Raw genomic sequence first — 13592 nt, forward strand, 5'->3', positions numbered from 1 at the left:
TAACTGGGAGCATCTCTCTCTTTCTCTGTCCCTTTCTTTAACTTCAGTGAACTGAACAGCACCTTTGTTTGATCTCCATTTCCTTTTCCCTGTGACTTCAGTCTTCCTGGGACTTCTCTTTTGTTCCCTGGTTTTTAGAACCATCTGATCCTTAGCTTTTGGGTTTGCTTTCTTGCCCTTACTCCATTGTCCTGCATCTCTTCTGGCCGCTTCTGTGAGGGTTGCTTCCTCTTCTGCCCAGTTCCAATTTCTACTGGGTCCAGCTAAAAACTAAACTGAAAAATATTTTAACTTAAAGTAGCCCCTAGCTGCTAAGCAAAAGCCTTTTTTTCCCTCCCTACAAAAGCCTAGCTGCTAAGCAAAATACTTTTTTTCACACTTTTTGGTTTTTATATCATAAACCCAATGCAGACACATTTTGAAATGAAATCAAAACCCCCATTCATGCAAACGCCTTTGTTTAAAGTGAATCTGACTAAAGTTTTAACCCTTTCTTACACAGAAACACAAAATTAAACTCACATAAAGCCTTACCTTGTTTCTAGTATCCAAAAATACAAATATAGATTACTTAAAGTTATCTCTGTTTCTGACACTTTCATAATAAAGGTTCCTCTCTGGTACAGATGAATTAAAGCAATTTATGGTTTGGTTAAACATTTGGTCATCTTAAGTTCAAGACCATTTCTTCAAACTGATTTTTAAAAAACACCTAAAAGTGTGGGCCATTAAGACTCATACAGCCACTTCAGCTCAGGGAACTTTGTCAAAAAACAATAAAACAATCTTATTTCTTCACAAATGACTCCTTCCTACTCCCCAGTTACCTTGACTGTTAATCGTCGAACAGAAATTCAAACGTACCCTTTAATTTAAACTGTGGTTATAGAATAAAATCCATAGATATCACAGATTCTAAAAATAAGTGGAAACTTCAAAATCTTACACATCGTATGCATGCTGTTTAGATGTGCATGGGTTGCACATCAGAGACATCAGCCAGAGCCCTGGTCACCCAAAAGTCACCCTCTGTTTTGTCATGGTAGCTTGAATGCAGATGGAACAGTGGGTTGTCATTAAATGAAGGCATCAGGGCTGCTACTTGTACACTTGGCATTCACCTGCATAGGTGGGACATGGTCGTCGTGCACCAGCTGGACATTGAGGAAGTGGAATTCCTTTTGGTTCGTGTGCATTTCAGTGCCCTCAAAGCGACATGAATGTGGTCAAAGGCATCCTGCATCATAAGGGAAGCCTGCAATCCTCATGAAGTCCTTTGATTTTTCTTGAAATACATTCTGTCCTTATTTTCATATTTCCATTATAAATTCTTATGTCTACATTAATATTGGAAGTTGTCTATGTAAATATATCATGTAATTATACCCTCCTGCTAGTAGTGGTATTGCAGAATGACTAGTTTGCAAAGGATATTTCTATTATAAAAATGGACATAACAATTTACAATGAAAAATCTGATATAGAGTATGCACAGACACAAGATTTTTAATGCATTACATATAAATGCAATCTTTATCTTAGACACATCTGTGATATTTGGACCGTATTCTCCAACTAGCACAAGCACAATGTTGCAAGCAGTGGCAATATTTTCAATTATTCAAAAGCTGTGAAAATGCACACGTTAAAGTCAACTAAATCAAACAGCAAACATGAGGTATAGCCAATAAAGACTGCCACTATGATAAGAACAGATTAAAGAGTGATCATGTAAATGCTACACTGTAGACAAAGCTGGATAAGATGAGAAATTGCCATTCTAAAATAACAAGTGCCTGAATTTGGAGCATTTTCTCCATTGTTAGTTAAGAAACAATTTCCAAAATATAATTAATATCAATGAAATGTAAAAAGTGTGATAATGTTTAAAATAATTTACAAAATAAATAAAATTGACAACATTCCACTCAAAACTGGAAATAATCTGCAAACACATGTTGAATTATTTGGCTAACAGTATTGTCATTATTCAAACATTGCATACTCAAATAATTGCTTTTCATGTTATTTTGTTGTGCTCCATACCCCTATCAAAATCAAACCTGAATGATTGTTCTTAATTTTCTACAAAGAACAGTATATCAAAATGGATTAAATAAAACAGATTAATTCATTACATGTCTAACTGTGAGTCCAGTGCATGAAAATGGAACATATCAGGTTGCATTGTGATTCCAGACATTAAAATTAACATTAAAAGCTTCCAAACTATTATTCATATATACCTTTGTTCTTAATATGTTCCAAATGAGGTGATTTTCAGTTATGATTTAGTACTGGCCATGTAAAATGTCAATAACCTGTCTTTTATCTTTACGTATGTTAACATATGTTGGCTTCTCTGTAGTTTTACAGGATTTTCTGGTCTTATTTTTGTATATGTGGAGATTCTTTCTTCAGGCATGATCGGTTCAGTGTTAATTATTCATGATCAATGATTATCACAAATCTCTCTTCTTGGGTCTATAAAGCTCATGATAGATTTGGCATGTATACTTTATTAAGAAATTACAGCATGTGTAATATATTCTGTCTATATAAGTCATGATTTCAAATTATCCTAACCACCACCAATAGCTTTTATCTGAAGGATCTGGTACTCTGTCTGCAATATTTCAAGTTTCTACTATTCCATTCACTTAATTATAATTAAAGATTAACTTAAAAAGTACCCAATGGAGCATTTCCAACTCGATATTTTGCCGATGGAATTTATTTTCTAAAAAGCTATAAATGGAATTATAATCCTCTGTGCCAAATGATTACGTAAGTACAGTTTATTGTGACTATTTATAACATTTGACAGTATCTGATATTCATTCATTGTGATCTTTGTATCAAGCATGCATAGTTATAAATGTCCGCAGTGTCATTACTTGACAAGGCTTAAGACGATCGAGATTTTGCATTCTGGCACGCGTTATAAAACTACACATGTCCAGGTTAGCAATATTAGCAAGCTATCATTTCACTTGCAGCTTTGAAGCCTATTTCGATGCAGTTTTTCCTCTGCTAAAAGTGGAATGAAAGTGTCGTTGTAAGAATTTAGCAGACTGTTACTCAGCGAGAGGTTACTATTGCTGTTGGTTTTAGTAACCACAATGTCCACATGTTCATTTCTGGAATTTCCTGACTCTCCGTTCTTAGCATTCAACTCCATTAGTTCAAGTTCGTGTTTTGCAGCCGTTTCCAAAACTTTCTGTTTGTTGTAATACCTGACGAAGTTATTTATAATTGGATGGATAGGCAACGCGATGGCTATTATGCCGCAGAGAAAGCTAATAGCCGCGTTGAGTTTTCCCAAAGTTGTCTTTGGGTAAATATCCCCGTATCCAACAGTAGTCATGGTGATGATCGCCCACCAAAAAGACTGAGGGATACTTTTGAAGAGGGTTTCCGGGTGGCTTTGTTCCATGGTGAAGCCCAAAGCCGAAAAAACGAAAATGCCAACCGCCAAGTACATGAGCAACAACCCCAGTTCTTTGAAACTTCTTTTAAGCGCGTAGGTGAGTGTTTGGAGACCACTGGAGTGGCGCGCAAGTTTAAAAATTCTTGCTATCCGCATGATCCTCAGAGCTTGGATCGCCTGCTGCACATTAGTCAGTTCCATCAGAGATGCCCCAACTGTAGTCAAGATCAGGCTCACATAGAAAGGCAGAATCGTTAGCAAGTCGATAATATTCATGAAAGAAAGCACAAATTTCAGTTTGTTGGGGGCCGACACCAGCCTGAGTGTATATTCTGCTGAGAACCAACCGATGCAAGCCGTCTCGATGGAGTCCAGGACTGGATGTTCCACTGGACTGCCTTCTTCGTCAGTCACTTGGAGATCAGGGATGGTGCTTACACACATCACCACGGATGAGATTAAAATAAACAGAAAAGATAAAACTGCAATCACTCTGGCCAGGCAGGAGGAATCGGGCTTTTCCATCAGTTTCCAGAGGAATTTTTGAGATTTCCCCCAACAGCTGTCAGCCGATTTCCCTCTGTCGGCCAAAATAAGCTGCACTTGCTTTGCGATTTCTTCCAGTTCTTCATTTTTCTCGCCTAAGAGGCATTTGCAACACTCGTCCAGGAAGTCCACTTCGATCTTCCAGAAGTCGAGCTCATTTTTGAAACAAATGGGGCAAATTCCCTTTTTCATGTGGATTTCTCCAAAATAGTAAACGTCCATTACACATTTGAAAGAGTCCGGGTCTCGGTCGAAGTAGAACTCTCCTTTGCTGGGATCGTAATCATCGCAAAGGGTGAAGATCGCTTCGTACCCATTACAGTTTAGCAGCTCTGCCAGTCTGCTTTCCGGGTAACGGTTTAGGACATTCCCATACAAAATGTGCCGCACCCCGCCAATGTTCACCACCATCTCCTGGTCTTCGGAAGCTTCTGATTCATCGGAACCCGGGCTTCTGGGTTCCATCTCCATAGTTCAGGTATTTTACAGTAAATCAAGTTCGACAGACACACTTCTAGCTCCTTAGATAAATGTCTGAGCGCAACAATTTGCATTGATGTTCTCGATATTGCCTGAGATGTATGTACACCGAACCTCTGCAATGGAATCGTAGGGAAAGGCTTCTCGATGGAGAATATATTGAAGAAAGCGCCTGAGATCAAAACTCACCAAAATCTGTCGCGCTGAAAGTTGGAATCGCCTACTTATAAACCTCACACAAGGGAGCCATCGAAATACAATAGCACGTCATCATCTGCCATTTGATGAATGGAATTTATTCAATTGACCGGACACCAAGCAATCTGTCAGGTTGGTAATCTTGTGAACCAGAACAAAACTGTACCTTGAAACGCGGAGTTTGAAAAAGGCTGTCTTTCCTGCAGCCAGTTTGATAAACAGGCAGTAACCCGTTAATCTGTCGACCATGTATCTGCAGTGTTGCACAATGAGTGAAGCAAATTTTATCACTGCAATCCACAGCACTGGAGAATGTCAACAGTTCGGATCAGAAAGGTAACATAATCTGTCTCTTGAAATTCTTCACATCCAACGAGATAATATGAACCCACTGCACCCGCGAGCAGCAAGCTACACTCCCTGCTGGTGAAAAAATGGCACAGCGTCTGAAAATAGTCAATGGTGTGCAAACTTCAAAGGAACTATGGCGATTTACCAAACTATAATTAAATAGTGACATAAATGGTAGCTAAAGTCATAAACAAAGCCTGTTTTTATATTCCGCTGAACTAATTCAACTTTATTAACGATTTTATCTCCTTTTAGTCGAGTTTTAAGAACGAACTAGTTGATCTCCCATAGTACTGCTGTTTATGATTCCAATCACTCTCTATTCATGTTCAACACAAAAATCAGCTTCCGTACACTGCCCCGGACAGGAAGAATGTGAATGACAATTTACTTGTCTTGTGTCCCTTGTCTGATTAGTTACAAATCTATTTGATTCAATTTCTGACAAGCCTACAGCAACAAAACTGGTCCCTCCTCATACTTCCCATTATTTTCATCACCACTACATTCTCATCGCCCTTTACGCTCTAGAATCATACAGTGCAGAATAGGCCTTTTTGGCCCATCCAGGCTGCACCGACATGTGATAAATACCTGACCTCCCACCTAATCCCATTTACTAGCACTTGGCCCATAGCCCTGAGTGCCAAGTGCTCATCCAGGTACTTCTTAAAGAATATGAGGCTATTTGTTTCTTCTGCCCTCCCATGCAGCATTTTCTAGACTGTCACCACCCTTTGGGTAAAAAGGTTTTTCCTCACATCCCCCCTAAATTGCCTGCCACTCACCTTGAACCTATGTCCCCTCATGACTTACCCTTCAACTAAGGGGAACAGCTGCTCATTATCCACTCTGTCCATGACCCTCATAATTTTGTACACCTCGATCAGGTTGCCCTTCAGTCTTATTTGCTCCAACAAAAACAATCCAAGCCTATCCAACTTCTCTTCATAACTCAAATCCCAGGCAGCATCCTTGTGAATCTCATCTGCATCCCTCAAGTGCAATCATATCCTTTCTATAATGTGACGACCAGAACTGCACACAAAACTCTAGCTGTGGCGTCACCAAAGTTCTATATAACACCAACATGGATTCCCTGCTGTTATGTAATGCTATGTTTGTGTCTTTGTGCCCTGTTTGTGATCAGAACTCCAACCCACCTGCCGAAAGCTAGTGGCTTTTGCTACCAAATAAACCTGTTGGACTTTAACCATCAGCCACTTATCTGCCCATTTGACCACTCCATCAATATCTTCTTGTAGCCCAGGACACTCAACCTCACTGTTAACCACTCAGCAAATCTTTGTGTCATCTGCAAACTTACTAATCCTAACCCCCACATAGTCATAGTCTTTATATGAATGACAAACAATTGGGAAACCAGCACAGATCTATATGCTACGCCACTGGACACTGGCTTCCAATCACTCAAGCAACCTACTGTCATCACCCTCTGTTTCCTACAACTGAGCCAATTTTAAATCTGTTTTATCTCCCATGTAGGACCTTGTCAAAGGCTTTGCTGAAATCCATATAAACTACATCAAGTGCACTACCCTCATTAACACACCTGGTGAACTCCTCAAAAAATTCAGTCAAATTCATTAGGCATGACCTCTCCGTTAGGAGAGGTCCTGTTCAGATTTGCCTCTCCAAATGGAGATAGATGCTCTCCTTTAGAATTTTCTCCAATAGTTTCCCTACCATTGATGTGAGACTCACTGGTCTGTAGTTACTTGACTTATCTCTACAACCCTTCTTAAATAGCAGAACCATATTAGCTGTTCTCCATTCCCCTGGCACCTATCCTATGTAAGAGTTTTAACAACACCAGGTTAAAGTCCAACAGGATTATTTGGTAGCAAATACCATTAGCTTTCGGAGCGCTGCTCCTTCGTCAGATGGAGTGGAAATGTGCTCTCAAACAGGGCATAGAGACACAAAATCAAATTACAGAATACTGATTAGAATGCGAATCCCTACAACCAACCAGATCTTAAAGATACAGACAATGTGGGTGGAGGGAGCATTAAGCACAGGTTAAAGAGATGTGTATTGTCTCCAGACAGGACAGCCTGCAAGTCCAGGAGGCAAGCTGTGGGGGTTACTGATAATGTGACATAAATCCAACATCCCGGTTTAGGCCGTCCTCATGTGTGCGGAACTTGGCTATCAGTTTCTGCTCAGCAACTCTGCGCTGTCGTGTGTCGTGAAGGCTGCCTTGGAGAACGCTTACCTGAAGATCAGAGGCTGAATGCCCGTGACTGCTGAAGTGCTCCCCCACAGGAAGAGAACAGTCTTGCCTGGTGATTGTCGAGCGGTGTTCATTCATCTGTTGTCGTAGCGTCTGCATGGTTTCCCCAATGTACCATGCCTCGGGACATCCTTTCCTGCAGCGTATCAGGTAGACAACGTTGGCCGAGTTGCAAGAGTAGGTACCGTGTACCTGGTAGATGGTGTTCTCATGTGAGATGATGGCATCCGTGTCGATGATCCGGCACGTCTTGCAGAGGTGGCAAGGTTGTGTGGTGTCGTGGTCACTGTTCTCCTGAAGGCTGGGTAGTTTGCTGTGGACAATGGTCTGTTTGAGGTTGCGCGGTTGTTTGAACGCAAGAAGTGGGGGTGTGGGGATGGCCTTGGCGAGATGTTCGTCTTCATCAATGACATGTTGAAGGGTCCGGAGGAGATGCCGTAGCTTCTCCGCTCCGGGGAAGTACTGGACGACGAAGGGTACTCTGTCCACCGTGTCCCGTGTTTGTCTTCTGAGGAGGTTGGTGCGGTGTTTCGCTGTGGCGCGTCGGAACTGTTGATCGATGAGTCGAGCGCCATATCCTGTTCTTATGAGGGCATCTTTCAGTGTCTGGAGGTGTCTGTTGCGATCCTCCTCATCCGAGCAGATCCTGTGTATTTGGAGGGCTTGTCCGTAGGGGATGGCTTCTTTAACGTGTTTAGGATGGAAGCTGGAGAAGTGGAGCATCGTGAGGTTATCCGTGGGCTTGCGGTACGGTGAGGTGCTGAGGTGACCGTCCTTAATGGAGATGCGTGTGTCCAAGAATGCAACCGATTCCGGAGAGTAGTCCATGGTGAGTCTGATGGTGGGATGGAACTTGTTGATGTCATCATATAGTTGTTTCAGTGATTGTTCACCATGACTCCAAAGGAAGAAAATGTCATCGATGTATCTAGTGTATAGCATCAGTTGAAGGTCCTGTGCGGTGAAGAAGTCTTGTTCGAACCTGTGCATGGAGATGTTGGCATATTGAGGTGCAAATTTGGTCCCCATGGCTGTTCCGTGTGTCTGGATGAAGAACTGGTTGTTGAAGGTGAAGACATTGTGGTCCAGGATGAAGCGGATGAGTTGTAAAATTGCATCTGGAAACTGGCAGTTGACGGCATTGAGTAGTAAGGCTGTTGCAGCAATGCCATCATCGTGGGGATGCTGGTGTAGAGTGCCGAGACATCCATTGTGACGAGGAGTGCTCCTGGTTCAACTGCTCCATGTGCGTTGAGTTTCTGTAGGAAGTCCGTAGTGTCGTGACAAAAGCTGGGGGTTCTTTGTACAATGGGTTTCAAGATGCCTTCGACATAGCCAGAGAGGTTCTCACACAGGGTCCCATTGCCTGATACGATGGGACGGCCGGGTGTGTTTGCCTTGTATATCTTTGGGAGGCAGTAGAGATCTCCAAAGCGGGGAGTACGTGGGATGAGAGCACGGAGGGTGCTTAGGAGACCTATCCTATGGCCAGAGAGGTATTAAAAATTTGGGTCAGAGCCTCCGCAATCTCCCACAGCCGCCTGGGATACAATTCAAGTGGACCTTGTGATTTGTCCACTTTTAAGTCTGACAACACCTCCATTACCATGTCCTTCCCTGTGTCAATTTGCTCAAGAATCTCACAGTCTCTCTCTCTGAATTCCATACCTGCATCCTCATTCTCTTGGATGAAGATGGATGTGAATTATTTGTTCAACGCTCCACCATGTCCTCTGGCTCCACCCACAGATTGCTCCTTTGGTCCCTACTCTTTCCCTGGTTATCCTCCTCCCATTGATATACTTATCAAATATCTGAGGAGTTTCTTTACTTTTACCAGCCAGAGCTTTCTCATATCCCCTCTTAGCTTTCCTAATTGCTTTCTTAAGCCCCACCCTGCACTTTCTGTATTTCACTAATGCCTCATCTGACTTGTTCCCCTTGTGCCTGCTAAAAGCTTTTCTTTTCTTCTCATTGGTCATCCAGGGTTCTCTGGGCTTGTTACTCCTTTCTATCACCCTAGAGGGAACATGCTGGGCTTGTACCCTCCCCATTTCCTTTTTGAATGCCTCCCCCCTCCCCTCCACCACTCTTCTGTAGATTTCCCTGTTAGTAGCTGTTCCCAGTCTACCTTGGTCAGATCCTGCCTTTTTTGACTAAAGTCCCCTCTCCCCAATCCAAAAGCTTTCTTTGCAACTGGTCTATATCTTTGTCCATAACAAGCTTAAATTGTATCATGTGATGATCATTATCACCAAAATGCTCCTCCACCACCAACTCTACCACCTGTCCAGCTTCATACCCCAGAATTAGATCCAGCATAGTTCCTTCCCTTGTTGGACCCTCTACATATTGGCCTGAAATGATTTCCTATGTACATTTCAAGAAATCCATTCTAAGTCCTCAACACTATGACTATCCCAGTTAATGTTGGGAAAGTTGAAATCACCTACTATAATTAACCTATGATAAATATTTTTACACACCACTATGAATTTTGCACATATTTGGTCCTCAATTTCCCACTGACGATTTGGGGGTCTATAATAAACACCTAGCAATGTGGTTGCCCTATTTTTATTCCTAAGCTCAAACCACAGAGCTTCATTCAAAGCCCCGCCAAGAGATCCTCTCCCCTTAATACAGTAACTGACTCCTTAACTAATAATGCAATGCCTCCTCCTCTTTTACCCCCTCCTCTGTCTCACCTGAAGAGTCTATATCTCAAAATGTTGAATTGCTAATCCTGCCCCTCCATCAACCACGTCTCTGTGATGGCTTCTATATCATAATTCCACGTGTCAATCATCGCGCTTAACTCATCCATTTTACCTGCAATACTCCTGGCATTCGAGGCCATTCAGCCTTGCCTTACTCCCTTTAAACTTAATACAGCTGCACTCCCTCTGATTTGGTTGTTTTCCTCTAATAGCCCCTGCTAAATTAGCATAAACTCCTCCCAACAACACTAGCAAAACGTCCCATAGGAATGTTAGTCCCGCTCTAGTTCAGATGTAGACCATTCCACTTGTTCAGATCCCACCCTCCCCAGTAATGGTCCGAGTGATCCAAAATCTAAAACCCTCCCTCCTGCACCAACTCATCTGACTATTCTCCAATTTCTGTGCTCGCTAGCACAGAATCTACTGATGACTATGAAACCGGTGCCAATTGTTGTAAAAATGCATCTGGTTTACTAATGTCTTTTAGGGAAGGAAATCTGCCATTCGTATCTGATCTGGTCTACAGAGCCACAACAATGTGGTTGACTCTCAACTGTCCTCGGGCAACTAGGGATGGGCAAGAAATGCTGGCCATCCAGCGATGCCAGTGTCCCACGAATAAAAAAAAGTAATCCAGAGATTACCCGCGAGGTCCTGCTTTTTAGTCTACTGCCTAGCTCCCTGAATGTTTGATGCAAGATCTCATCCCTCTATCTATGTCATTGGTACCAACATGTACTATGATCTCTGCCTTATCACCTATCCCTTCAGAATGCCCTGCAGCCATTCAGTGTCATCCCAGACCCTAGCACCAGGGAGGCAACACACCGTCCTGGAGTCACAATTATGGCCACAGTAGGGCCTGTTCTCCTGACTATAGAATTCTCTATTACTATTGCTCTTCCTCTCCTCCTGTACAGATAGGCTGCTTGTGGTGCTAGAAGCTTCTGTCTGCACTCTCTGGAGGAATTAGTGCCCTCATCAGCCTACAAAATGGAATACCAATTTGCAAGAGAGACGCCAGGGGACTCCTGAACTATCTGCTTGTTCTCTTGGACTCTAACACCATACTGTTTTAGTTCCACTTCTAACTGTCCTAGTACAGCAGCATACCTCAAGGTCATTTCTGACTTATACCCATATTTGTCTGAAAGCTTCTCTTGGACTCAAAAGAGCTCCCCCACAGAGAGACTAAGATAGATACTATTAATCGATTGCCGAAATGTTTGTCGATATCATGTTTTTCTGTATCCATTCTCATCTTGTTGAACAAAGAACAATTTTACTATCTTAGTGTTTTAGTCCCACTTCTAACTGTCCTCGTACAGTAGCATATCTCATGGTCATTTCTGACTTACACCCAGTCACCATATATGTCTGAGAGCTTCGCCTACTGTAAGTTCCTGGTTAATGCTGTCCTGTTAAACATTGTTTCACTTTAGCCTCAATAAGTGAATGGAGCCTGTCATCTCATTTGGCATGGCAAGATTAGTTTTAATATTGTTCCACGTGTTACAATCAAAGTTGATGTTGCTACTAGACGGAAAGATCCTAGAATGAAACCCTGGCTCCAAATACCATAACTTTTTTTTTTAAGGAAACATGGATGAACAGAGTCACAGTACTGTAAATTAGCATTTGACAATGGAAAAAAAAACATTAAACATGAAAAATTTAATTATTAGACAGTACTCATTCACTCCCACTTATCTTCACAAATGTATGCAGATTTAAAAATAACTGGTTACAAAATATATCTTATGCTATGATGTTCTGAGTAAACAGAATACCAAAAGGCCAACTGTGCTCAGACACACAACACTCTGAAACCAAGTGGCAGATGCCCTCAATCAAACTTCTGTTGACTTCTCCTTGATTGCCCTAGATGATTATCACACAAATGTTTACAAACTCCACTCTTGAAAAGACCCGCCTTAAAATTTTCTTCCAAGCAATGCTTTCTCTCAGTTGTTTTCAGCAAAGATCCACTTCCAGGATTTTCAACTCTCCTTTTGGTATTCCTTTGTCTTGAATTGCCACGTGCATTCAAGCTTCCACTCAATCTCTCAGGTGTCCAGTCATTACAGAACACTATTGCCTCATAAGCTTTACAAAGGTTACCAACCTCAAGATTGCTTCAAATATCTGGCTTCTCTCAAGCCAACTTTTCAGCTCTGTCTTTACCTTTACTGAAGAGTACCTTGTTCAAATTCCAGTTCCTTTCTTTTCCTTTGACTTCAATCTTCCTGGAATTTCCCTTTTCATTCCCTGGTTTCCAGTACTAGCTGTCCTTTAGTTTCTGGAAGTTGCTTTCTTGTCCTTCATTGTATTGCTTCTGCTTCTGGCAGAGCTGTGAGAGCTGCCTTCTCTCTCACTACCTCGCTTGGGTCCAATTAAAACTAGACTCAAAATTTCTTCTTAACCTAAAGGTGGTCCTTGGTTGCCAAGCAACAATCTTTTTTTAAGTTTGTGTTTGATTTTAGTGTCATAAACTCTCTAAACACAATATAGACACAGCTTAAAACCTAAACCCCCATACAGCAAAATCTTTCTTTAACGTAAATCTAACTCGAGTTTTACCCTTTCTTACACTGAAACACTAAATTAAAATTCACTTAAATCTATAGATTTCAGCTTTCCAACAATACAAACAGATTATTTAAAACTACCTCTGCTTCCCAACACACCCCAGTCTGTTATTGGGCCGCATGCCTCAATCAGCACCAATTTGGAGCAGCATCTCCTGCTCCCTGACTCACACCCAAACTGCTGATCCCTCCCAAATTGCAGCATCTCGCATTTCCTAACACGTCCCTTTGCTGCTGACCCTCCAACTTGTGGCCTCTTTCACTCGCTACTTATCCTCTTGCCAATCCTTGTTCTTGCAGAAGCTCTGATTTGCCACTTCCCTCTCCTGAACCCTTTTGTGAGCGAGTACTCTGGAGATGGGTGGCGATAGGCTGAAGCAGCAGCTTCAACTTGCAGGAAGTTGTAACAGAATTGTATTCCACCATAATCTGGGACCTCACTGATTGACTTCCTTCCATGTGCGACAGATGATAGGAATGCAGCCTCAGAACTTTGGTGGAATCAGATAAGATCATCTGCTGCATTTCTTTTGATGGCTGAACAAGTTGGTTCTGGAAAGGCAAAGACTACCACAAGTGCCACTCATGAGGTTGTCCTTGCTGGTTGTGCAAGATGATCTTTGTTGATACTTGCTGGCAGGTCTGGTGTCTGTTTGGAACTTCTCAACCACATGGATACAAAGTACTCTTAGTGGTTACTGCCGTGTCCATCATCAATTGGCTTCACAGCACTTATGCTGCCAAGTCCGGAAGGAAATAGCTATCAGATTGGGCCAGGAAACCAATGAGAGAAAAGGTTAATTGACTCTGTCCTCATCAATCTAGCTCTCGCAGTTGCATCCATCCAAGTCATGATGGTGAGTGGCTTGGACGGGAACTTTCAAGTGGTAGTGTTCCCATGTGTCTTCTGCCCATCTCCTTCTAGACATCAGTCATGGGTTTATTAAGTGTTCCCGAAGGAACCTTGTGAGTTCCTGTAGTGCATTTATGGATGGTACACAATGATGTCAATTTGCTTC

The 13592-nt window shown here is 42.1% G+C and overlaps 1 protein-coding gene across 1 annotated transcript; it reads right to left on the minus strand.

Moving 5' to 3' along the window:
* Window positions 1-2962: 2962 nt before the first annotated feature.
* On the minus strand, window positions 2963-4691 carry LOC144494151 (voltage-gated potassium channel regulatory subunit KCNF1-like). Its single transcript, XM_078213748.1, has one exon. The coding sequence runs from the start codon at window positions 4445-4447 to the stop codon at window positions 2990-2992; it is 1458 nt and encodes a 485-aa protein (XP_078069874.1). The 5' UTR covers window positions 4448-4691; the 3' UTR covers window positions 2963-2989.
* Between the last annotated feature and the right edge of the window lie 8901 nt (window positions 4692-13592).

Source organism: Mustelus asterias, chromosome 5 (assembly GCF_964213995.1).
Source record: "Mustelus asterias chromosome 5, sMusAst1.hap1.1, whole genome shotgun sequence".
Lineage (NCBI taxonomy): Eukaryota > Metazoa > Chordata > Chondrichthyes > Carcharhiniformes > Triakidae > Mustelus > Mustelus asterias.

What these genes read in the sequence shown, in the direction of transcription:
- LOC144494151 (XM_078213748.1), bottom strand. Translation starts at nt 4,447, where the DNA reads ATGGAGATGGAACCCAGAAGCCCGGGTTCCGATGAATCAGAAGCTTCC.